Genomic DNA, 26797 nt, shown 5'->3' on the forward strand with positions numbered 1-26797 from the left:
AGCCGGACCCCGTAGGTCAAGCAGGATCCAGCCCCGACTCAAGCTATGCTAGCGATAAGCAATGAGCTGGAGAACCACCAAAGCAGGGTGGTGGGCACTGGATGGGTGACAGGAGGCCATCCACAACCAAAGGGTCGCAGAAATGTCTCGTGTCCCCCAAGCATCAGCATTCAAGGACCGAAGCCCTTTTGTAAAGCTACCGGTATGAGACACTAAGCATGTCGTAGGCCTCCACGTTGAATTAATTCATCATCTCCTTTATTTATATATAGGAAAGACAATAAAAGACTATTATAGTATACGCCAGAGATCAGATCCCAAGCCAGAAAGTATCCTCTCTAGCAGACCTCCCATTGCATCAACGGTAGCAATTTCTGTGCTTTGCCTTTCACTCCACAGCAATGCAATATTCCCCCCCCACACCCCATCAGGATTAGGCCCTGACCCCAGGACCTAAGGCACAAGTCTCTGCTGCTTGAGCTAGAGAAATCTCTACTACAGGCRTGAGTGAGGAGCAGGCTTGGACAACTGCTAGGGAACAGCATTAGAGAGAGCTACGTTCATACAGACACACGCCCCGGGGTAAGGTCAGCCTCCCACCACCAAAATCAGYGTCTGTCCTTACAAACCAACATTTATATTGGTTTATATAATGCATTGGTTTATATATTATGTATTTATATTTGTTTATATAATATACCCAGTTGGGGTTACTGTCCTTGCAAACCAGCATTTGAAAAAACAGATAGTGGGGTTTTTTTTGGGGGGGGGTCTCCATTTTTCGGTGCTCTACTCAAGGTATCCCAAAAGAAAGCCCAATTTCTGAACGACAGATCTGGCCCAGAAGCCCAGGAAATGACAGTAGCAGAAAAAGGGTAATCGAGGCCTAAAGACACGCCTGGACAAAGGGCTGTGTGTCTGGGGCCCCCGTGCACATTAATAGCGTCCAAAGTCACTAGCGAGGTCACTGTAGGAAACGGGTAACACAACGGGGGCTTGATGAAGCACAAAAAGCCCAACGAGACCAGGGTCAGTCTCTTTTGGCTTTAGGGGTTCRGGCCCCTCAGCCTCTTTCCGGAGGTTTGCAGAGCCGCACTGGCAACGCCGCCCAAAGCCCCTCTAGCTGATGTGCTCACGCTCGCTCTGATTGAAGCAGGCTCGCGGGCTCGCTCCCCCAGGCGAACCTGCCTTGCCGCGCTGCCTGCTGAGCTTCTTTTAGAAAATGCAGCTCCTTTACATCGTCTCCACATGGGTTCTCAAAAACACATTTAAAAAAAAACAAAAAAAACAAGCAGAGGCACCCCAAAAATGAGCCGGCGCTGCGGGAAAGCCTGGGCTGCAGATGGGGTGTGCGTGGAAGGTCTCAAGCCCCGGAGCTACGCTGGGTCTGTCCCCATCCTCTCGCCAGGCTGGTGGCATGGTTCGCAGCAGGCAAGGCAAGGCTACGCTTAAGCAGAAGGGCACTTCTCTGAGCTGTCTTCAGCTGCTCATCTCCGTAGGTGCTTAGCTACTAGTATTACTTTAAGGCGTTAAGATCAAGTGCATAGAAAGCGGTAGGACCCTCCAGGCGCCAGCATTTAGCTCCAGCCAGCCACACGGTCTCTGAATCAGCCCATGAGTCCTTTTTCATGGAAAGATTCAAGGCCAAATCCTTCTCTGAGATGCTTGCTGTCACCGGTGTCAGAAAGAGGAGCCTCTGGCTTCAGGTCAGCCCAGCAGCTGGGTTAGACACGTGGACGTGAGTGTTTGATTTAACCTGACCTCTAGAAGACGAGTCCGTGAAACGAGCCGGATCCTCCTCCCCCAGCAGCAGGGCTGCAGCCCCCCGATGAGCTGTCGTCATCCTTGTCCCTGTCAAAGTCTCTCCACCACAGAGGGGATTTCGGCAAGGCGGAAATGTAGGCAGCTCTGTTCCTTGCTTCTTTTTCCTGCTCCTGGGAGAAGGAAGGGGGAGAAATAAAGCAAAGACATTGCCGTTACCTGCAGCTAAATGGCACAGAGAGCTGCTCCCACCTTCCCTTCAGCGAGAGAAGCCAGGAGCCTGTTTCTTCATCAGTGGGAGCCTGCTACAAATTACTCTGGGTTTATCAGACCACAGTGCCTCAGATCAGGTCCTGGCGAGAAATTCGGGAAGGTGAGAGGCAGATCAGAAAGGCCAAGGGCAGGTTTCACTAGGAGATCTGGGGTATCAGCTGGGACAGTTCAGTGGTAGGGGATCAATCACAGAGGAACACTCTGTCTGCAAGGCAAACACGATCCTCAAACCTTGCTCAGGGTGAGAGGGGAACTGCTAGTGATAAATAATGGGCAGAGTTTGGATCCATAAACTGAAACGCACGGCTGCAGGATCCCCAGGGACTCACAGGTTTTGGAGCAATTGTCCAGCCCAGATCTCTAACATCTATCTGAGCACTGAGATAAAGTATGCGCTTTCCTCCGATAGCCGAGTGCTCCTCTCTAGAACTGTCATCAAGCATGACGTGCAACAGGAGCTGAGGAGACACAGTGGCAGGGAGATGCATCAAAGCATCGCATCTTCCACGCCACAGTAAGTGACCAAACAACTGACCCTCCACAGCCTGCAGCAACCTCTGGAAGGGGAGGAAAATGCCTCAAATTCCCTCCCATCTGCCTTTCCTTCAAATGATTCACTTCCTACAGGACACTTCTGCTGTTTGGAAAACTTTAAACTTAGCCTATTAATGAAACCTGCCCTGATTTTTATTCCCAGCTCACCCATCTTTCCTAGACATCYAGTAGCAAATTTGATGCAAATCTTTGGCCAACTTCAGTGAACTTCTCCAGCTGAGGACATGCTTTGGAAGCATAAAAAACATGTTTCTGTTAGTTAGTCAAGATCAAGTAGCTGCTTCTCCCTCACTTAACACAGCCATAAAGAAAAGCCAGGCCTGACCTTGGGGAAAGACAGCAGAGATGTCATTATACTGCACAGGGAGCTGCCAGTTGATCAGGCTAGGCAACAGGAACAAATTTACCCAGGGACCAAACTTTCCCACACAGCACGTCATCTCTAGGCGATACATGTGGTGTAGATGGTCCCAGTAGCAAAGTCTGGTTAAAAAACTCCAACTCAGATTCCCTCCTGCTCTTTCCTGGCAGTCTCAGCCAGGAAGCCACAGCCTGGTGGCCCACTTAGGTGATGAAGGAGGTGGGAAAGCCGTGACATAGCCATATACATAGCCGTGGAAGCCATGTAGAGAGTACAGTACTTGACATAGCTCTGAGTTAACTTGGGTATCTGCACATGTGGACTTATCCTCAGAACTGGATCCTGCTGCCACCGAGATCGGTGGAAACACAGCTATTGATTTCGTCAGCAGCAGGAATGCATCCTTCTGCCGTGGTGCAAATGGCAAAGGCAGTTACCTGCAAGTAGAGGATGTTATCTTTGGAAATGGCTTCCATCAAGTCCTTATTGAGGGAGGGTTCGCCATGCGGGCGGCTGGCCTCAGCCCCAGCTTCATGCACCGGGCAGCTCTGCCTGCCTGGCCGCTGCCTGTAGAAGAGGACATAGGCAGTGTCTTTGGGGAAAAAAGAGGTCACGTTGCTGACCGATTCAAAAGAGGAGAAGGAAACCCTGGTGTCATTGAAGAGGTACCACTGGATTTCAAAGTCCAACTGCTTGTCAGAGGCAGGTTTCTGTACGCCATCCCGGGGCTGCCCATGGGTGATGGTGTCACTGCACTCTCTGGAGTAGCAATAATAGTGGCCACTCTCGGAGGAGATCCCTGAGTGCACCACCACACTACAGAGGTCATACATGACAGACACAAAACTRCTGCCCGGTGCAGCTCTGTCCTTCCTGTGCTGGCAAACATCCTCGCTTTCTTCTGGGGTAATAAGAACAGGCAGCTTCAGCACCAAGGGAATGGAGACGTTATCCAAGATCTTCTTCCTCTTCATGGTCCTTGGGTCGAAGGAGAACCGCAGCAGGGTGAGGATGAGGTAGTGTGGCCCCTCCGTCAGCTCAGACACTTTCTCAGCATCCTGCAAGGAAGCACATTTCTCACAATGATATTTATTCTCTGCTGTCAGTCTCTCCGGGGACAGGAAATAATTGATTAAATCTGGAACAGATCTGGAGTCCTTGGGACCGCACGTCTGCTCCCCAAAAGCCAAGAGAGGGTCTTTGGCTGAATCCATGCCAACAGCATCGCTGCTTAAGGGAGTTGCCTGGTCTCCCGGCTCCCGGAAACCCAGTGTTTCCACCGGCACCAGGTGGGCTGCATGGTCTCCAGACTCATGAGGCTTCCTCTGGATCCTAGGAGATCCCATTATCTGGCTTGGGTTTCCAGGARGCTCAATAAACTGTGGACCAATTTCTTCCACTGGTAAAACAGATGTGCTCCCTGTGCTAAGCACATGCCTGTCTGGTGGAGGGAAGGCCAGGGACAGGTCTGTGAAGGCTTCTTCTCGAGAGGAGACATTCAGACACTTCAAGCAGCGGATTTTTGTCATCATTTTACCTCCAAACATCTTCTCAATTAATGTCTTGTTTAAATAATGCTGTTCAATGGCCTGAGACATCAAGCTGGATTCTTTGAGTTTCTGGTAGATCCTTTTTCCGGTTTTTTCTTCTTCGTGTAATCTTTGGCAGAGGAAAAAAAAAGAAGAGAGAGAGAGATTTCATTATACACCAGTACAACACCAAGAAGCAGTTTTAATGTATAGTTTCTATTCCCCAGCTAATTTCACTCGTGGGGTTTAATTCAGGTTAAGCCGCATATACATAGGTGCCTGGTGCCATTTGAAGTGCTGCAGAGCACTCCAGACCCCTGCACATCTGCACACAGCTGGCAGACATGGCACAGAGCCTGCGGGAGCCTCATTCCTTTCGGGAGCAGCAGCTGCAGACCAGGCGGGACACTCCCAGGCACATCAAACAGCTCTGCATGTCTACGCTTAAGCATCTGAATCAAGCCCCTAGTGACTCTTTTTCATCCTCAGCCTTTATACGGTGGCTTTCAACCTCTCACCACATTCAGACGGACGGAGAGAGTCCTGCCAGCGGGGACGTTTGCTGCAGGTGGAAAGTAGGGAGTGGGGAGGGCAGGATTTTGGAATCAGAGGTCTTTGTGTGCTATTGATCCCACATCTAGGGGGATCACTGGGATGCTGGAGATCTGGGCGTTCTAGGCAAGAGAAGCAAAATCAACATTTCAAGCAGAAGGCTAAATGGTTTGTCATTCAAAGACAGGCAACTGGCTTTTCTTTGAACTTGGCCCAATCGTCTCCCTTTGCCTTCAGAGCAAAGGCAGAAATTTTCAAGCTGAACTGATTTCCTGAGCTTATCTACTGGACAGCATAAGGAGGATTTTACTAAGGATTCTGGGACAAGTCTCACTGCCTTTCAGCCCCAGGCATTCAAGTCTCCATTCTTTGAACTCCTCTGGGTCTCGGCTGCTATTCCTGGCTCCACTGCACTTTCTAAATACCAGTCRTTTGGGTGAAATGTCATTCATTCCAGTACCCAGGGCTAGTATAACATACTTGATGTGYGAAAAAGAACATGTGCCAGACAGAGCTCAGAAATGCTGAGTACCAGGAACAACAACATTAGACATTGAACATCTTCCACTGTTCTTGCTAGAAATAACAYTGGGATGCCACGGGAAGAGAACAGCCACCTGCACTTCGGTTATCGTTAAATATTATGCTCACAGCCTGGCGCAACGTTGGGCTGGGCAGCRCAGAGGCAGCGCGGTGAGACTGTCCCTGCCCCAACACAGTCGCTGTGGGTGCGCACGGGGGCTATGAAATCRCGGCGCCTGCCACGTACCGGTCCAGCAGGTACTTCAGATACTCTGAGCAATCCTGCTGAGCACCAGGGGTAAACCAAGGCGGCCAGGAGGCAGAGAGGAAACTTTCAGGTGAGATKGCAGGTCGCTGGCAGGAAAAGAGAAGAGGGAGAGAAGCGTTTAAGCCGGGGTCCGGGTTCCCATTTGGCATGGGGGGATGGAGATGGAGGAAGGAGGTCTTTCCACCTGCTTCGCCGGGAGCAGGGCACGCTCGTATGCCACAGCCCTGATCAGGTCCCTTCTTTTCCCATACAAGGGCTAATCCCAGAGCCCAGGAAGACTTGCTTGGTTTGCTACAAGCCTTCTTTGGCTAATGGAAGGCAATAAGGTCAGAAAACCCATGCCCTGCTCCCAGCTCCTCATGCCTTCTCTCACATATGAGGCTCTCACTTCRCCTTCTTCTGTCTCAGGCTTCCCCTTAAACAAAACCAGCACAACAGGACTGCGACTGGAAGGACAAATTTCCCACTTCTCAGTTCTGCTGAACATCCCTTTGCTCCATTATTACGAGAAGAAGAGCTTCTGCTCACCCACTTTTACCGGGCCATTATTTTATAAATACTTCTATAAAATATCCTCATGTTTATTTCTTCCTTCAGTTTTTAAATGGTTTATTTTCCTGGCCCAGAGACTTCTACTTAATTCAGCCTGAATTTAATTTGATGCTTCATTTAATTTGATCAGGATATCTCTCACCAAATCCTTCTATAGAAAAACAAAACAAAAAAAACACTAAATTCCCACTCATCATTCTGATCACTGCAGGCAGGTAATCTGCATTGCCAGATAATGTAATCGCTGCCCTTAGGAAGCTGCTGTCTAACTAACATGGAAAAAGAAACATCTTCAGCAAAAAAAWGACTTTTAAAACTGCCCAAAGAAGAAAAATAACTGGAATATTATTAGGAAACTATTAGAATATTAGGAAAACAGCATGACTGATCCAATCCATAATATTATTTTACACCCTTGGCTGGACAGATGGTAAGTGGACACATGAGGAATTTCAATCCAGCGGAAGGGACCTGCTCAACACGGGAGGAAGACGGCAGAAAGCAGTGACCACACTGAGCTGTGCATCCGCAAGAAAGCTTTCGAGGCTTGGGCAGGGCAGCCAGGGGACTGGGGTGTTTTCAGACTACAAGCTACACAATAACAAGCAAGTTGTTCTGTGCAAAACCAAACCTTGGTGGTGCTTCCACTTGTAACAGCCCATCCTGCCTTTCCTCCCACCCCGATCGCAACCCTGGACACCAAGCACAGAGGCATCTTGGGAGAGAAAGCATAAAACACTACTGTATTTGCTCATCTGACGATCACACACACCCTACGCTGCTGCTAAAAAGTAGGCTCTAAATACAATATTTAACAGGTTCTCTATTTTTTTTTTTTTTTTCACTCCAAAGCCACCTGAAATGAGATATCACCACAATGCAACAAGCCAACACTGTCAGTCAAGGCTTAGAAAACAGAGGGACTGAGCACAACAGTTTCACAGCAAGGGAACATTCACTGGTCACTGACTTTCAAAATCATGTCTCTTTAGGGACAGAAAGATACATTTTCAAGAAAAGGGCTAGATATGACCATACTTCATCTCTACAAGCCTGCAGTTTGGTCCCAGAGCTCTGAAAGGCAAAACCTTGCTGCTTCCTATAGTGTATTATGGACATTGCGCATACCAGCTAAATGCTCATTCATAATTAATTTGATTATGGGTTACAGAATCCTTTAGCTTCCCTCAAATGCAGAAGATTCAAAGCATCTGGAATCTAAAGGGCTTTTTTTGTTTTTCTTTTAACAAAACCACTTTTAAGGCAAATTCCATCAATTCCACATAATTTTCCTGCACTTTGCTGTGAAGCAAGGGGACAACTGAGCTGTTCCAATCTTCTTCCTTGCTGCACAGCAAGAAACAGAAACCTTTATACCAACAGGCTTTTCAGTCAGCCACATACATAAACTATTAACAAATGGATTTCATTGTCAAAATTATTAGTTATTACATCAGTCAAACCAAGGAAYGTCACACATTGAAGGTACAAAGCCTGGTGTGAATGCAGCTCACTTTCATGTGTGATAGGAGTTTGGGACTTACTTGCCCCCCCCACCCCCAAAATCTGCCCTTTTCATATAAACAAAATTCGTCCCTTTATAAAAATCCACCAAGATCCACAGCTCCTTATCAGCACGTTTGGGTAGGCAGGAAGTAACTTGGAGACGAGCCTTTCCGCAGCCGACAGTCCAAACAAATAACTAGAACATGAAATAATTACCTGACTGTGCTCCAAAAACGCAAAGAGCCACTGCAGCTTTGTCATCAGGGGCTGGGAGTTGCCCTCTGTTAAATTCAACACCGAATGCCTAAAGCTGTAAAAGAAAAYGAGAGATGCAAAACAAGACAGAAAATCAGTCCGGCAAGAGCCACACCGGTGTGGCAAACAACCCAAAAGCAGTCGTGAGTAGGAATGAGGGAGCGGAAACTCACTCTGAAGCCATGAAAAGAGACTGTATGATGCTGTTCATGTAGCAGGTGTTTCCCAAGTTAATTAACCCAATCTTTCCTGTCTCAGATTTGGAAGCCAGGCGTGGGTAGAAGCAAGCCAGCTCATTCTTCTGGGAGGTCCAAGCATTCTGTCCCAAGAGATGCTTAATCCGGTCTTCATTTGGAATCGGAAGAGCCTTGGAAACAGAGATCTGTGTCACAAATCAGTACCTTTCAATGCAAAGAATTAGTAACAGGCAATGGCAAAACTCCTCTGCAAGAGGTGTTCATGGCTAAACTCATTTCCCTTGCTCTTCACGTGCACATGAATCTATGAGAGGAACTCTTTAGCTGCAAGTATTAGTAGTTTAGAGGCATTCAAATCACAGCTAAAACCCACAGTCATGATCGGGACTTCTGCAGACCCACCGTAAGTCTCTCTACCCAAAAYGCAGCCAACTTGCTTACAAGGGGCTCAAACTCAAGAGTTTTAAACCCTTTCTTCTGCCAGAGCTTGAGGTATTCAGTTATGACATCCCAACCAGTGAGACAGTSCCTCTGCGCTAAACAGCAAACTAACATGCCCTTCTGTATGTAATACATAGCTTGGAAAAGTAGCCGAGAGGTGCTTGTCTTACTTTAACCGCTTCTAGGACTGGTTCGTAGAGATCAGGAAATCCTGAGAAGCGGAAGAACATACAGTGGATGAGCTCAGCCATCTGCTCCAGGGAGCTGGTGGCAGAGTTGGAGTCCTCCTTCTTTAGAGAGGCCACCAGCCTGGGAATGTGAGGGAGCAGCTGGAAAAAGAAAGTTCACTYGGTCACATACAGCTCCAAATTACTCACAGAGCTATAACACACGTGCAAGCGAATGAAATTCGCCCCCAGGCAGGAAGGACAGTGCAGGAGTTCACTTCAGTCCCATGCAGGACTTCATCCTTCATTCATTGAACTCAACTCAGCAAATCTTTCATTGACTTTAGTAGAGCAAATTTGGGGTTATAGACCTCAGAGGGTTCATGTTGCAAAGAACATGCAGGTTTGCGCTCGTTCTTTGCCATGCTGTGATTTTCATTCTTTGTACAGATTAATCTCTGCTAAAACACACACAYGCTCTGGAAAGGAGTGTTGTACGCTAAGTAGCAAGTAAAGTGATTCACACCTCCAATGTAGGTAAACTAACCTACAAGAAGCGTATTCCCTATCTTGAGTAATGTGATGTGCTACRTTTTATTTTGTACTGCATAAACGAAATTGCAATTGGCATGGTCAGATGGGTGGTGGCAGGCATGTAAATAGTGCATTTATTGTTTTGCTTTAAGTGTCACCCTTAATCTAGAATTTTTTAAATTTACAACCCAAATGCAAATGATAAATTGCTCTCGGGCCCCCTCTGCTGAYCCTGTAGCAGCAGTGAATTAATAAACTATTCCAAAACTTGTGTATGTGCTAAAACTGAGTGAAAGGTKACCCTGGGCATTCTTGCAACATTTTTCATATTTATATTTTATGTTATTTTACACGAGAGCAAGTTTGGAATAAAATATCAGAATCTCTCCCATAGTCATTTCCTGGTCCTTCCTCCCCTCCTTTCTTCCTCTTTCTCTTTTTTTTTCTCTCTCTCTCTCTTTCTCCTTCAAAATATTGCTGATTTTAACTATTTCCTTTCCAAATGGAAAGTTTTGTTGGGGAAGCAAATGAATCCCAGTAACATTTTATAAATCAATATTGTGCTAAGCTGCGGTAGGAACAGTTCTCAGAACTCTTCCAAAGTGCCAGTGYAAACACAAAGAGATAAGCAGCAAGACAGGCTTACACTCTGTTTTTAAAAAAATGTGGGAGGAAATTCGTGCTTGCTAGGCCAGTGATGGAAACTTCAGGCCAAGAGCAACGGATGACTTTTGGAGTGTTTCAAATTTTGGACGCCCAGCTGAAGACAATCCGTTGGAACAGTCCTATTTTTAGAAACTGAAGAGTTTCTCAAGAAATCAGGCTCTTCTAAAGTGTCTCCAGCTGAGGAACAAAAAAACATCAGTTGAAAATGTTGGCTCACTTTTTGATTTTTTCCAGCCTTATCTGTTTATTCCATGAACTTTAGGTGAAAAGCCAAATGTAAAGGCTTTAATGATAAAGTATAAAATCAAACACTAATAGGAGTAATTTTCCATTATTTCTTTTATTGGTTCAATCACTGAAAGCAGCCCTGATTTTTAATTACAGCATTCCAATGACAACACTGGAAAGAAGCAGCCTCAGTGTCAACAGCAAAATAAAATATGCATTACCACCGAGGAAATGAAAAGAGAAAATTCAAATGCTGCTTAAAATGTCTTGTTTTGTTTTTTTGGCCTTTAACAGCAGAGAATTCATGAATCGGAAGTGTTCTGATCCAATCTCTAAATGTCATTCCCGGGTGTTGAGAAATCCTTGGAAAGATACCCGATCACTTCAAGAAGTAGTAACTGGCGTCAAGGGATATYGGTAACACTTTGAAGTCGTATGTGGAATGGTCTGGTGACTCCAAGGGAGGGTCAGGCACTTGCTTAGGGAACAGCAAGGCCTTCTTAGGAATATATTCCCTTTCCTCCGCTGAGCCCTCTGAGATGCTCTGAATGCAAAGGCTCRCCTAACGCACCCGAAGTCAGAGTGGCAAAATTTGCGACACCTCAGCCGAAAGGATGGCAACAAATAATTATGGGGCTGTATCTTCTTAACCTGAGCGTGAAACTACATCCTAAGCCAGCCTGTGTGAGCACAGCCCTGCCCCAGGCCACCCCTGCGCATCCCTTTTCCTTGGCCAGACAAACGCAATTGTGCAGCTCAGCGGCGAGCCAGACCYCGACCAAGCCGGGCAATGTCGACCATCCGGGGTTTTCTGCCAGGTTACGTTTCACCTGGATTCGTTGTACGACGCAGTTTCCCACATAGCCGTACAAATGGCTTGGCACAAGGGAGAGGGGTTGAGAGAAGCAAGCGGTCCCAGARCAAGAGCAGGGGAAGAGGGGAGCCACCTATCTCATTTGCAGGGCTGGCAAACGCCAGGTTAAAATGACTGCAAAACCACTACAGCTGTTTCTGACAAAGCCTTCGGTGTGGCTTGACAGGCCATGCCATACATTCACACTAACGGTGTCCTCGGCTGGCCRGTTCTGAAGCTGAGAGAGGACTGTGAAGGCTGTGGGCACTTGCACACAGAAATCACTCTTCCGGTTAGCAGAGCACTGCAGCAAAAAGTGGAGCCTGCACGCAGTAAATCCGGACAGTGCACACATTGCAAATCAGGAAGAGCCAAGCCCCAACCAGCTTCATACTGATTTATCCCTGGAGATGAGCCACCAGGCTGATAAGCCTCAAGAGAAATGGGAGGAATTATCGGAGAATAAAGTAAAGCCTCACTTCTACTCTCCATCTCACTCTTATCCCACACAGTCGCTTGGACCACAGCAACCAACTCCTTTTAGACTCAGGACTTCCCTCTGTATCTCAGCACCRGCTCTGCACTGCCCATAAAGCTTTTTGGGCTGCAGAAGACAGTGCACAGATTCCAGAAGAGACATACCTCTGTTTGACAGACCGGGCTGGGTTTGCACACAGTGAAAAGAAGCAGACTACGGAAAGTGATTCCATGGTATCTCAGCTCCTTAGGCTCCCTCCCAGCTCCCACGTTCACCATGCACAGTCACGCACAGGGTGACACAGTGGTCTGCGTCCTGGATGCAGCCTTACCAAGTGGAACGCTTCGTGGGAGTGCTGGAAACTCAGCAGCATGTACTGCAGGACGGACAAAGCCCCCTCTCTCACAATGGGGTACAGCAACTTGGAGAAGACCTAGTGGTGGAGAAAAAGAAAAAAAAGGCAAATAAGAAGGCAGGATGGCACAGAGACATGCACAAGAATGGCACAGCAGGACACAGAGGCACTGGATGGCCTCGGCTGGCCCACGTTCATTTACCACATCTTCTGGTGTTTCTCTACACCTGGGTATCGAAGCAAACAGGAGCGCAGCCTGCAGCCAGGCCTCCAGAGATRTCTTCTGTCCTGAGAATGGCCTCAGTGCACCCTACACATACCATGTAGGGTATCCTCTCTGCTTCAGGCCTGCATAATGTCTAGCACAAGGTGCTGATCTCCGGACTATCAGTATAGCCATAGCACTACTGCTTCTCACACTTTCCGATGGAAGACGCCATGCAAGCACAAAGGGATGTTATATTTTCTAAAAGGTGCCTCTTTTGTTTTATTGTGATATTTGGATTTTTTTTTTCTCCAACCTTTCAGGCAAATAGAGAGAAAGCAGAGGACAAGTAACAAAATTTGTCCTACTCCACAGAAAATGGCATAAGATGCCTACAGCAATGCCAACTAACCCTTCCAGATCATGCTTCTGAAAGCTTCCAAGAATCGCATACAACGTTAAGGACTGTGTCCCTTTCCTAAGCATTAACAGTGAAAGGAAAGATAAATAAAAAGCTGGAGACTCTATGCTACTGTCCCACTGCTTGATGCACATAGGGCATCACAGGGACAAATTAAGTTATTCATAATATTCTGCATTTCTACTTCCACCAATATTCAACCAGATATTATCCCCATCTTACAAAGAAGAAAAAGGAGGCACACAGGAGCACAGAAAATGTTATCTGAAGTGGCCACCAATCTGAGTGCTTAGTCTCCTGGCTTTCAGGTAGTGGCAAGTACTCACCACCAAAACAGCAGATGGCAATGGGAATGGGGGATTTATCTGTGATAGTAAATGAAACAAGGCCAGGGCATAGGCTTAAAAACTGGTCTGTGACTGTGCAGACTGTTAACATGCTCACTGGCATGTATTTTGCCCATGCCAACCAGCACTGATCCAGGCACAACTGAATGAGAGCATGTGCTTCACTTTCCCAAAGGCAGGCTGTACAAGACCTCCCTGTTTTGGAAAGGAAAACTTTTGGTTGGCCTGAGAGTCCTTGGCTTGCTTTATTTCTTAACCTTGAAGATATTAGCATCTCTGCAAACTAAGCCCTAAAAAGCCTCAGCTTGGGCTCTTGACCAAAATCCTTAGACAACACACTCAGGCAAGGAACATGTTGACTCCCAGTGCCCAGCTCCCTCTAGCAGGAATAACACACATGTAAAATGGGGCTTTCTGGAGGGCATAAATGCTAGCTGCAAAACCGGTATCAGTCCACCACCCTCTATGTAGCAGTACAGCTTTAGCATGGTGTGCAGCAGGAACAGCCTATTAGCAATGGTCCCTTCGAAACTCCTTGGGACAGCACAACTTTTTCTATTCATATCAAGTCGCATCTCATCCTCATTTGGTTGAAAAGCAAGGCAGAGGACAACCCAGATGCAAGGAGAACTCTGTTGCTTGTAGCAGTGCTTAAAAGAGCCTACTGACCTTTTCAATTTTCGAAAGAGTAACTTCGATCAAGATGCTGAACTTTTTCACTGCAGCCAAACCCTTCAGCAGAGCAATGATCCACTTGTCTATGTTCTTTCCCAGGGGCCAGGACACCCAGTCAATCATCCTAAAATGAAATCCAAACTCTTTAAGTGATAACTTAATGCACACACTGTGAAAGCCAAACTATGCTCAGTCAGTGGAATAAACAAGCAAGAGACAGGCCTCCCCACAAAGCATTTCATACGTTATTCAAAGCACAACACTTCCTGAAATAGAATTACCCCCGTATCATCTGCATTTTGCGGCTGATGAGAGGACCTGACCCCAAATCCATACAAGGAGTTTTTCCATTAACTTCAATCAACTTGAAATCAAGCTCATACCACTGGTATACCATTGCACTGCTTTGTGGACTTTCTAGTATATCTTTCAGAGGAGTCCATGAAAAGAGAACTTCTGTTTTTAAAGAAAGATAAGGTAGGTCTAATGGGGTGGTGATGGATGTCTGTTCTAGACCCCTAGCGTTAGTTATGGATCAAGGTCTCTGCATTGCTACCGTTACAGAACACGATACTGGTATGATCCCTGGATTGTTACTGGCAAGAAAATACCACTAGGTTTTCGATTTTTGTCTTCTCTGTATGGGAGACATTTATTCCCAAATATATATTAAAATATATATATATATACTGATAACCCTGATAGCAGCCAGATATTACTGAATTTTATAGCTAACAAATTTCTTCACCTATATCCATGCAACCAACAAGATGTCACAATATTTAATACCTTTTTTTGCAAGTAACATTGAATTTATAGAAAAGACAGTCATTAAAAATAATCTCAGAGTGATGACAGGTTGTTTCTTTTTAACTTAAGTGGGAAGTTAAACAAAAATGGGAGGTAACTAAGGTTTGGGCTCTCCAAGGGTCAAACTTCGCTGATCACTTCAGTACCTTTGATTTGAAGGTATCATCTCAGTCCTCCTTCACGTTCTAGTCTCCCACCTCAGTCCAGCTATCTTTACCAACCAGTGTCCTTTGTTTATCAATCTGTATCTTGTGCAAAATATATAAAAGGAACTGAGATGAATAACCACAACAGGGAGAAGATCAGGGATAAGTGAAGTCTACAAAGCCCTGGGGAAAAAAAAGGCTAGCCAGTAAAGAAAACTTAAAGGGCAGAATATTTTGGGATGCTGAGAAATGCCAAAAGTCAAGCTGAGTCAGATAGTAAAGTAAATGTCAAAAAAGCTTCTGCAGCCATTTGCCTCAGAAGAGAATAAGGACAGACATGCAATCATTACATGTGCAGGATGTGATGGCGATTAAAGATATGATACGGCTTCTAGATGTGACTTCCAAGCTAAACACATCCTCGGCCTCAGTTTTCAGCAAGAGGAAGGAATTGATCGGGGAGACAAAAGAGAAGGCAGATAATGGGTATGAGAATGGAAGCAGAAACAATGACAGCTGATATGAAAACAAAACACGAAGAGCTCATGCACTGCAGTCAAGTGGAGTCAGTAACCTCCATCCCAGAAAACGCAAACACTGGAAATGTAAAATTCAATTCTAGTGTGTTTTAATGACTTTTTTAATGACTGTTAACTTTGGCATGGTGCCATATTCCTGAAGAACAGCAAGACAGTTCCTATAAGGAAGACAGGCAATGAGGGAATGCCTGGAAAGAAGGGGTACCATGCCACAGAGGTCTACCACAGGCATACTGTGCCAAACTAGGTTTGTCAAGATGCCTGAGTTTCTAGTCCCAGGACATGCAGTAGATCATATCTCACTGGGTTCCAGCAAAGGTCCTGATGCATATTCGTGCATGTGGGAGCAGTTAGTTAAAACAGAAAATTTGGCTTAGCAAAAGAATGGCAAATTAGGTAAGAAGCTGCTTCCAGGAGAGCTGGAAATGAAATACAGGAAGTCTCAGGCTGCAGGGATGTTACAAGTAATGTTCTTCAGGGTCTAATGGCATTGACAGAAATATCAGGAATATGGCTGTGAAATTTGTGATGACGCGAAGCTGGGAGGCATCATCAACAGAGGAGGAGGATCAGGCTATCACAAGGAAGAACTGCGTGACCTTGAGGATTAGAGATACAGAACCAGGATTAAATATATTCATTCAAAACACATGCAGTGGTGATGGGGAACAAATAACAAAAATGGCTGCTACATGATGGGAACTGACCTGCTTGAAGAAGATTAGCGAGACGACGATGACCACAAGTTCCCAGTGTGACAGTAGCCACGAAGAAGGCAAGCACCATGCTAGGGTGCAGTAGGAAAGGCATCTTCACTACCAAAACAATGACCTTTAATGCCATGGTCTAAGGCCAGGATGAACCTCATCTAGAACACTGTGTACAAATCTCATTATCCATGTCCAAAGTACAGATCTGACTATCCATGTCCAAAAACAGTGAATTGAAGCAGGAGCAGGTGTTGAAAACACCTGTTGAGATGATCAGAGAAATGGAGAACTCTTACAAGAGCTTAAAATAGTCTGTTTAGGCTAGTCAAAGGAATGCAGAGAGGGGATGTGTCTGCTCTCTGCGTATACGTTGAAGGAATAAACACCAGGGAGGGAAAAGACCTAATTCAGCTATTTATGTTGACATAAGATCAAATGAGCTATAAGATGGCCAGAGAYAAATATAGACTGGCAATTAGAAGAGGGATCCTAGCCATTAAAGCAATCAAATCCTGTAGCAGCTATGAAAGAAGAACAGTGAGAGCAAAAGCCCTTTCTGCTTTTAAGATTGTAGTTGAACATTCATGAAAGGGGTCCACAAGGTCGTTGCCTGCAGGACAACGCAGAGCAGCAAGATGGACTCAGGGATCCAGAGGCCCCTCTTTACCCTATGTTCTTTTACACAGGCATAAAATAACCTAGGCCACAATAAACTATTGTTTACTGACATTTGTGGCTAAATTATAATCCTGGCCCACTTGCTGCCTGTGTTGCTACAGTAGAAACAGTTATATTTTATATTCACTTTCCACACTGAAAGATCCACAAACATTTTGCAAGCCAGTTTTCCAAAGGAGTCGTTGATTTTTGCATGCTAAGCTTTTAAAAGGTCAGGTCCCGATTTCCAGAGACAGCAGGTGCCTGCGTCTCTGTGGGAAGGCAGATGCTCCTTACTTCCAGAACTTGTCTCTTTGAAACAGATATTCACTGAAAAAAAGAACATCAGCAAGCACTTCTGAAGTCCTGGATGCACATAAATATAGCTTATCTGAAATGCATCCACCTTATGGGCAAGAGAGACACGTTCCTTCAGCTTGTGCTGTACACTTATACCAGCAGGTGCCAGGCTTGCTTTTATTAGCACTGTTTGCTCTTAAATGCTTAATCAAAAGTTGCGCCCTGCTTCAGTTTACTCTCCTGCTAATGCCTCCCCAACCCAAACTTTGAACTCTGGAGAAAGAAATTTCGGTATGCAATCAGCTTGTCAGGGATCCTAAGATGAGAGGCCCTGTTTACCCCTGTGCATTTTTCTTTTATTTGTGATTTATTGAGCACGCATTCAACAAAAGGCCCACGTTAATGTAGTTTTCTGGGACAGATGTCTGCCATAAACACTCCACCAAAACTTCCTCATTTCTCCTAAGTGAACTTAATTACATTTTGCAGGCTCTGCTTAATGTTTGGCTAACACTGAGTAATCATTTACTCATCTTTCTGTGTAACAAAGAATTTTTAAAGGAATGAAGCAATTGATTTTGCAACTGCTATTTTTAGGCACTGCTGTTCTTAGTGAATTTATTGACTGGAGCTTACAGCAGCATCTGGGAACCGCATCCCAGAAGGAGGAAAAAAATGAAGAAGGTTAAAAACTGAACTGACAACATAATCCTTCATCTTGGGCTGCTCTGGACTCTGGGAAAACCATGGCTCTCTCCAGAAAGAGAAGGCACCCTTCCTGTAGGCATAAAGTTCCCATGAAGAATTATATGCATATCCATCATGTAACCTTATGTGAGGGAGACAAACCCTGGAATAGGAAGAGGAGAAAGGAGATTTTCACAGTGAGAGCAAGGAGGACCCACTCCCTTGGGTTAAGTACCTGTGAACATCACCCATTTAAACAGGAGACCTCCGAGGAAAGCATAGGATGAAGATATCCTTAAGCAAATCTGACCAAGGCACCTGGAGCACAGAGGAGCTGTAGGACTTGGACACAGCTGTGCAAGGAAGATCTGCTGATCCCAAAGAGGGCACTGGCCCTGGGAGGACTAAGTCTAGCATGTCAGACAGTATTTCATCCACTACCCCCTCATCATGCCTTGATGTCTCTATTGACTCTGCCTGCGCAGAGGGCAGGGATAAACACTGGATGGCACTGAGATCTGGACCGGCAGCACCGCATTCACCTGACAAGGGTCAAGGTGGGATCATTTAAGCAGTTGGGCATACCTCCTTCTCCACTGGGAAACTCCCAGCAGTTGGCACAGGCCAAGATTTTTAGCTGTGACGGGTCATTTAGGATAAGTCCCTCTGAAGGGAGACAGGGGATCCACCTGAAACTCTTTAAAGGAGATTTTGTGAGGAAAAGGCCCTCAACAGTTTCTGGGAAAAAATCAAACCTCTTTAAAATGTCTTATGTTCGGCATCCCCTAGCACTATTCATTTCTAAGAAAAAAAGAAATCAAATTAAACCAAACAAATAAAATAACACAAAACATCTTTAATCTAGTTCTCTAGGCCCTAAGGATTGGAAGGAAGGGTCTAGGAATTCCCTTTTCTCCACACTTCACAAGACAGCACCAGCCAAACTTGCTTTTGCTGCACAACTGCAGTACTGAGATAAAATTGCTATGGGGAATTGAATGCAGCTTTTGGGCAGCTTTTCCTCTGGACTGAAAAAGACGATGTGAGAACCTTCCCAGGATGTTCACTCATGCAGTCTCTCCTACCTACTGATGGCTGTCATCATTTGCACGTCAGTGATGCTGTCATCATTGGTTAGGTTTCTTATGACACCATCCATAAGCTCCAGAGGGACAAACTGGACCACGCTGGCCAAGGCATTTGATGGTGCTTCCTGCTCCTCTGTAAGATATGGACAAGAGCCAGCAATAAAGATGTTAGTCRCCAGGGAAACCAGGCACATATGGTCATTTCTCGGCTCTAAAAGCTGAATCATTTCTGGCTCCATTAATGGAGCAGAGCACAAATGATCAGTGCAATGTGGAGTCCACACTTAGCTGTGCTAGGAGGACAATTCCCAGAATCGCAGTGTGGCGCATAACAAGGTTGGGTCATAGCAGACAGGGTGTTGCATCAAGTCATGCACAGCGCAAAGGGAGGCAGGGATCACAAACACAAGAACATTGCTGCCTGGGTCCCCTGCCCAAATTGCCTCTGTGTGCTCACTTTATACTGACTACTGTAAATAATAGCAATGGGATGAGGCTGCACATTTGCCTGCCTGGAGCACACCCAAAGGATGAGGTTCTCAAAAAGAGGGCACTGAAAYGCCCATCTCCTCATGGGGTTAGGAAGAGCTGAAACAGGAGCTCACCTGCCTACAGAGAGTCCAGCCTTTTACGGCACTGGTACCTCTAAAAATCTTCTGAGACCCTTTATAATAATCTGAAGGCCCTAAAACTTAGATAAACATCCTCTGTTCCATCCTAAGATATAACCACCCTCCAGAGAAATACTGGCCATGGAACATAGGGCTTCCTACCCCTAGATCCAGTGAGAAGTAAGTCCTTAGCTTTGTGCTTAGCTTCTAAGTATAGCCTTAGCTACGGAGTAGGCTGAGAGGCCCAGGGAAGTTAGCCATTAGAGAGTGACATTTCCAAATGCTTTCAAGTCCTACTCTAACCCTACTGCAGATAAAAGGATGCTTTGCATTAAGCCCAGCTGGTGCGGAAAAGTGCTGAGGACACAAACTTCTGTGCTGCACATATTTCAGCACAGTTAATAACTCCTGCTTGCAAACTCTGCRTGGTTTCGCAGGGATATTGTCTTCTTAGCCTAAAACCCTGGACAGTTTGGGGACCCTTGTTTATTATATTTCAGCAGTGGCTGCATTTCTGATATGGGTTAGAGAACTCTAGTTTATTATAGCTTATGGAATTATTGCAGCTCTGACATGTCAGGACCATGTAAAATGTCAACCTATTTCTTTCCTCATCAAAGCCAGCATTTACATTTGTGCCTGTTATTTATTTTTTACCTGTCGATGAAATGATAGTGAACAGCTCCTTCAAAGAGGGCAGGATGGCTGAAGTCTGAGTCCTCCAGATCCTCTGCAGCAGACCGCTCACTTTGTTCACCTGCTCCAAAAACTCCATTATGTCCTCTTCCCCTTCGGAGATGCACTGGAACTGCCCGATGCACCGTATCAGCTGCTGGCAAAACAAGATCTGGTGTTTGCCAGTGGGAATGCACTGAGGATGCTGGGTTAAGAGTTTACTGATTTTAGCACACTGTTTGGGGCTGGGCCTCTCGCAGACTTTCCGGAGCACTTCGATCCTCAGTAAGTTGAAAATGCTATTTGCTGATGGGCTTTCCAAGACAAACTGCAGTCCTAACTGGATATAATCTAGTACATAATGGCTTCTTTTTCCCAGAGGCCCATAGCCTTCCTGGAGGAGACTCAATAGGAAGCGGACATTGAAGAACTCCTCAAACTCCTCTGGGTGGTAGTGGCCATAGACCTCCAAAACCTCTTTCCCGATCTCTCTTTTATACTTGGTGTCCCCAGTAAGATAAAGCTTGGTTGACAGCTCGAGCATGGACCAGCATTGTTCGCTGTCCATGGGCTGCTTTGCTGCCTCAATGACGCGCCTCACAAGCCCTTGCTTCACGTTGTTGGGGTATGAAGACATCACCACAGCTTCCAGTATCTTATCCATCTCTGCTCGCAGGTGCTGAAAGAGAGGAAGAGTGCCAGGTTAGTTCAGGTGGGCTCTGTTGTGCTTTACAGCCCAGAGATGATGACTACCTGGGCTTCCCACTTGACAGCAATTGGACCACAGAGTTAAGGCAGAGAGAAGGACAGGGAAAAGAGGATGCTGTTGGGAGAGCGATAAGTCAGACCTTACAACAGAGCAAAAGTATGAGCTCAAACCCAGTCCCATGACTCTCCAGACTGGATTCCCTGGAATGGTTTAGGAAACTAGGACTCTCCAGGCAATGAACTGGCATAGCTGCAAGGCCAGTCCAGGCCACAGTCTGGTCAAAGAAGACAGCATGGATGAGGCTGTCTTGTTCTGGGAAAGGGAGGAGATGAAAGTTTAACCTGATGGATGTGGACCACACAGGGACACTTGCCCTTGGACAAAGAACAAGCCCAACCTGTGTAGTTTAGTAAAAAGGATATAGTCTGTAAGTCCACATCTTAAACACCCCTCCTCATCAGTGTGAGCTGCTGTCCTATGTAATCTGGAAAGAGTGATGATCAGGCAACAGAGATGTATTTTGATGCTTTGTAAGAGATGGGACAATGATTCTTAGACTTAACATGGCTTACACTTAGATTTAACTGGCTTAACCTGCTGCCCAGGACCTCCCCCACATGGTATAAAGCAAGCTCTTCATAACATACTGTCATTTTCCAGAGGGAAGCATGTATGGATATAAGGAAATGAAATGATTGGAGCTCCAATGAATTTCTAAGCAATCCCTGGGTAATGCCTGGCCCCTTTGGCTCATGAACAAGCCCAGTGCCACCAAAGCTGTGTGTTCAGAGCTGTGGTGGAAGCCAAGCTGAACGTGGCATCAGGATGCTTCATGAGTACCCTGAAGTCATCTCCATCTCTGCCAGACCCAGGGCCTGGAGAGCTCTGCAGAACAAGCCTCCAGAACTACCAGAGCCATTTCCTCCAGCGAGGACTGCCAGGCTCTAGCCCCTAGGGTCAAAAGTTTCTAATGTGCTTAGAAGTCTCTCTTTGTTCTGTTTAAATATTGGGAAAAACTTTTTTACCATGAGAGTGGTCAGACACTGGAACAGGGGCCCAGGGTGGGAAAGGCAGAATCTCTGTCCTTGGAGATATTAAAAACTGGACCGCAGAAGACCCTCAGAAGTCTGTTCTAATTGGATGTGATTCAAGCAGGATGTTGGACAAGATGACTTCTGGAGGTCCCTTCCATCTATATTATTCTATGATTTCATGAATTTTAAATTATGAGATCATAATTTTAAAGCCTGGCATGGGCTGACAGAGACAAACTGTCTCTGTTCCAGAAATGCCCTTTACTACATACCCAGCATCTCCCACTGCTTACAGTCAGTGGCATTTCTTTGTTCTTGCTTAGAAACCTTCCATGATAGATCAACACTGCCGCTTCTCTGCACAGAGTCCACCAACTCTCTTCCTAGCCTCAGTCTGTCCTAGTGGAGGATTTAGCAGGTGCCTCCATGGTGTGGTTCTGATGTGTCTCTTCCCCAAACTGACCAAAATCATGCCCTCACATCTCTACTAATGGAAAGCATTGAAAAGAAGGAGAGGGCTCATGTTGGGACAGGGGCTAGAAAGTGGAGCCACGTTGAAATGACATGGGAAAACTGATTTTGAGTCACCTGCATTTTGAATGGACTCAGGGCGGATGCCAGCAAGTGCCAGGTGGACTAGAGTAGGAGACTGCAATGTTCATGGAGTTTGATATGAACACAGACATGACAGAAGAAGCTGTAGAACATTTGAAGGAAAGAAGAGAGCCCCAACATGACACATTGAGGAGATGGAAGGAGCAATGCTGTTACCAGTTGCAAGGATGAAGGGGTGGAAAGCCAGGAAGTCCATTCTGGTTCTCGGAGGTCTGAGATGATGAGCCATCCTGTGTGAGAGCTCAGCACAGTACAAGAATGAGCACAGCAAGAGAAGCCAAAGAAGCAGAGCTGGAGAGCTTGCTGGGGCCAGTATAAAAATGACAATCCTTGTGCCCTTTTCATGGTGGTATTCATGGATGGATGCAGAAAATGTCCTCTGGTGATGCTCAACTGAGATTAAAGGCCCAAAACTGAAATGAATGCATAAAAATACAGAACTTCTTCAGATTAATCACGTATTTGGGTATTTTTGTCTTGCAAACAGCTAACCAAAACCTTACACTTGATCCGAAGAAGGGATGAGCTCCCTCAGATCCAGGGCTTCAGCAGCTCAAGATGGTGCTCCTAAAATTTCCTAAAATCCAATCCCCACAAGAGACAGCCTCCCACAGACCCACAGAGAGGCTCAGCGGGGAAGTATGGGACAGACAGTGGAGTCGAGGTGTTCCATTGGTGTCTACTGGCTCCATTCTCCTCCAGGGGCAAAGATGTTTCCAATGATGGTCTTCATATTCGGGGAACAAGAGAAAAGCCCCGGGAAGCAGACATGGGACTGCAGCCTCTCTCTGGGCAATAGCACATAAGGCAGGGGAAGCACCTACTTAAAAGGATCCAAAGCCTAAAAGGGCAGAGACGCAGTGATAGGACAAGGCTTCTGCCCCTTTCCCTTGCACGTGCAGCATCCCACGTACGCAAAGGGACACGCGCTTCCCAGGGCTCTTGCCAGTCCTGCCCCTAACACAGTCTGGTAGGTCGTGTCCCAGTTTGGTGAGGACTGGTCTCCAGCAGAGGGAAGCCACACGCTCTCTTGGTACCATGCTGTGGAGCTCCGTCCATGACGAACACCTGTTCTCCTCCCTCAGATGTCCTTGCTAAGGGCCTGGCAAGGCGGGTGGAAGTCGACAGATTTGCAGCTGCCTGTGAGGCTGACCAGGAGGCTCCCACTGAGGGTAAAGTGTTTTGCTAGCTCCATGTCCGCTCTCAGCCAGTCAGGGGCGAATATGTGGACCCTGGGTCCAACCCACACAAGGCCAAGGAGCTCCCCTGCGAACTTTGGGGTCTCCTGTTCCCCGGAGGATCAGAGAGCGCCATGTCAGGCCGTGCACCGGGSAGAAATGTCAGGCGCGCTGGGTCACAGCCCCAGGGCTAAGTCTCCTTGGGGARCCCGTCTGAGTCGCAAGGCCCTCCTAGCTGTCACGCAGGGATGTGGCTAGTTCACCCCCCCGGAGCTTAGCGCACAAAAGCCATCTGGTCAGCAGATAAAAGGTTGTCTGGTACAGGGTCAGAGGTCCTTGGAGAGGGAAGGAGAACACCGCACCGCACTAGGACTGCGCGAACACGCAACCTCCCTCGCAGGAGCTGGGAGTCTTGCGCCCACGACGCGAGGCCGCGCCAGTCTGCCCCCGCGTGCAGCAAGGGGCGATGGCGGTGTAAGCGGTTCAGATGAAAAGAGAGCGTCTCAGGCTGACGGAGGCGTAGGGGTTATAGGAGACATCACTCCCTCCCGCTAGGAGGGCCACTCGAGAGCTTAAAAGCCTTGAAGAAAAATCACACCTGTGATAACAGGGAAGAGATGGAGGTGGAATTCCTGCTGGAATGTGAAATAAAAGACGGATAAGAAAGAAAGATGGATAAGAAAGAAAAAAGTCTTTAAAAGAAGAGCCAGTAATTTGATGCTTGCATATCCAGGCTGTCCAAGCATGCAGCAAATGTAACAGGGATACCAGAGCAAGCAGGATAAGTCAGAGCACATCACATAAATAGGGAATCACATGAGCGAAAGAAGTCTGGAATGTGAACAACCACGATCAGTCGCAAAAATTCTGCCTTGACTCGTGGTCTGGTCCTCCTGAATCCAGTGAAGCACTATGCGAACAACCAACCAAGKCTGCGCGCTGATATCTGGAGAGGAAGGATGTTTATCTCCTCCGTGAGCAATAAACTCATTTAGAAATGTATCCCTTCCCCACTACTGGGAAAAGAACTGCTTGGGTATCTATAAATATTCAGCTCTGCCTCCGTTTCAGTTCTTTGGCTCCTTCCTTCCCCGGTTCCCCAGGCTCCCGGTCTCGCACGCGGCAGGGGGTGTGTGTTTGACATTTACACCGTGCTGCCACCACCCTGGCTTGCCTGGAGGGAGTGACGCAGTCTTGGCTGCTCCCCAGGGACCTGCCGCATTAGTATGCTATACCATCGTACCGAGAGGGGAGAGAGAGACTGCAGAGTCAGGCAAAGCTTGCCATTCGTCACTGCTCGAATTCGCCGGCAGTCCAGGGTTAGAAGAGAGACTGCTGAAAAAAAGGGGGAAAAAAAAAAAAAAAAAGAGGATTTCCCTGGAACAGCTCAGAACAACATTTATGTCACATTTATAGCCACGTGCTGGATGGACTATTGAACAAGAAACCTCTTTATAAAGAGTGATAAACTCAGCCAGCCAGGATTTCTTAAACCTTATTGCAGAGAATGAACGTATAAAGGCTCACCCACAACAGGTCCTCCCCAAGCTAGGTGCTGCGCAAATACATAGTAGGAGACTGTCACTTGCTGTCTATAGTCTGAAACAATCCGTGGGAGAGGGAAAAGGAAGACAGGTATCATCTTGACTACCTAAGGTAGGACAGATTCATCCATGCTCAAGTATGTAGTGTTGTATTGAGGAAAAAAATACGCATGATATATACCCCAAGTACGGTGGGAGAGAGCTCAGCAAGAGCAGAGTTAGGTGTTATTACACATCATTTCCATCTCTAAGCTGCTCACCCCAAGGAAAAAGGCCACAGACCAACAGATGTGACCGTTCCCAATCCTGCTGATGAAGACATGTATGATCACGGTTACCTCTCTGCACCGACCTGTGGTTTTCACAGATGACATCCAGAAGGGACCTCAGAGGATGCCATCCAGGGACCAATCCATCCCTGGAGCCTGTATCAGAGCGAGAGGGCATCTTCTCTAAGGGTACAGAGCTGCCTGCTGGTGGGAAAAATCCCATGCCAAATACAAACATAAAATTCTGGCTCCCAGCTTCTTGGCTAGCAAGCCCTTCCACTCAGCCAAACCTTACCTCTCCCCATCGTTGCTTCCCCCGTGGTCTCACAGGATGAAGACAACACAATATACACATGCTCAAAGCCCTGTCGGGCAATGACAGCAGCCTACAGTGCAGTGGTTCTCCAGGCACCATCCTGACCTTTCYGTCCCATATCTGCTGACTCATATGGTCCTCTGCTAACACGCTGGATTTATTTGTCTCCTACAAACACCATTCCTGCCYTCCCTGCATGGTAACCAAGACATGGCAGAGCTAACATTGCTTTAATTGGATTTAAAACACAGTGAGGACTTTCAAGGGACCAGCCTGCATTAGATTGGTAACAGATGAGGACAAGGTAAGAGGACAGAATAAAATAAGTTCACAGGTAGTGTCTTTTCACGTCAAATAGAAAGTACCACAGTGACAGAGAGACAGTAAAGGTTAAAACCTGGTTTAGAGAACAGACCAGACTTGCAGGACTGGAAATTGGAAGGAGCAGTTGTCCCAGCTGCAGCTCACTGGTCACTTGGGCCATACTGAGCGAGACTGGCACTGAGCCCGTACCCTGTGTCTCTCCTCTCTCCAGCTTCACAGCCTGAGCCCCTGCTGCCCTGGACATCTGGCAGACAAATAAGGGACAGGGAGGAGGCAGGAGGAGCCGTTGTGTCCGCTTATGTCTAGCCTTTACGTGGTTACTTCCCCGGAGCACTCCATGCCGAGCCTGGCACAGCGATGTGGGAACACTGCACAGGCAGGCTGGTCAAAAAACAGCTACAGATCTTTTAAACCTAACCCCACAAATCACCGTTGTCCACAGACCACTGATACGCACAGTGCTAGGCAGCCTTGCCACCCTTCTGGGGGGCTGATAGCTGCCCAGTGCTGTCCACTCTGCGACTGGACCTTTAACTGGTTATAACTTTGCCAGACTTCACCCAAATTTTCAATGCAAAGACTGTGCTTCAGGCTGAACTTTGAGAGAAAGCTGCAGCTCCTAAAATGGCTTGATCATTTCTCAAGCTGATCCCAGAAGGGAACAGGATGGGTCACCCCAGCCTTGCTGTTCAGAGTGCAGCTAGGACTGGTCTGAGGTACTGCGGAGAAGGACAAGGCTGAAACAAGGCTCCCTCGATAGCTGACAGAGGCAGACGAGCCCCAGTGGAGAGTATCTAGTGACTGCAGAGGGAGACCAGCTTTCTCATGAGCATATTGACACAAGCACCTTAAAGATGAGCAAGGAGAACCTGCTGAGTTGACCT

The 26797-nt window shown here is 46.8% G+C and overlaps 1 protein-coding gene across 2 annotated transcripts; it reads right to left on the reverse strand.

Annotated features, from left to right (window-relative positions):
* Positions 1-811: 811 nt before the first annotated feature.
* USP35 (ubiquitin specific peptidase 35) lies at positions 812-20588 on the reverse strand. 2 transcript variants are annotated; one of them, XM_026063928.1, is made up of 11 exons: positions 19907-20588; positions 18636-18771; positions 13696-13825; positions 12030-12131; positions 8943-9101; positions 8308-8501; positions 8096-8189; positions 5801-5907; positions 3868-4609; positions 3388-3819; positions 812-1934 (listed from the first exon to the last, which is right to left on the reverse strand). In XM_026063928.1, exons 1-11 carry the CDS (start codon positions 20586-20588, stop codon positions 1764-1766), a joined length of 2949 nt encoding a protein of 982 aa, XP_025919713.1. In that variant the 3' UTR covers positions 812-1763. The 2 variants fall into 2 exon arrangements, with proteins under 2 accessions (XP_025919713.1, XP_025919703.1); XM_026063918.1 differs by having other exon boundaries at positions 3388-4609.
* Positions 20589-26797: the final 6209 nt, after the last annotated feature.

This window comes from Apteryx rowi, unplaced genomic scaffold (assembly GCF_003343035.1).
Source record: "Apteryx rowi isolate R43461 unplaced genomic scaffold, aptRow1 scaffold_101, whole genome shotgun sequence".
Taxonomy (NCBI): Eukaryota; Metazoa; Chordata; class Aves; order Apterygiformes; family Apterygidae; genus Apteryx; species Apteryx rowi.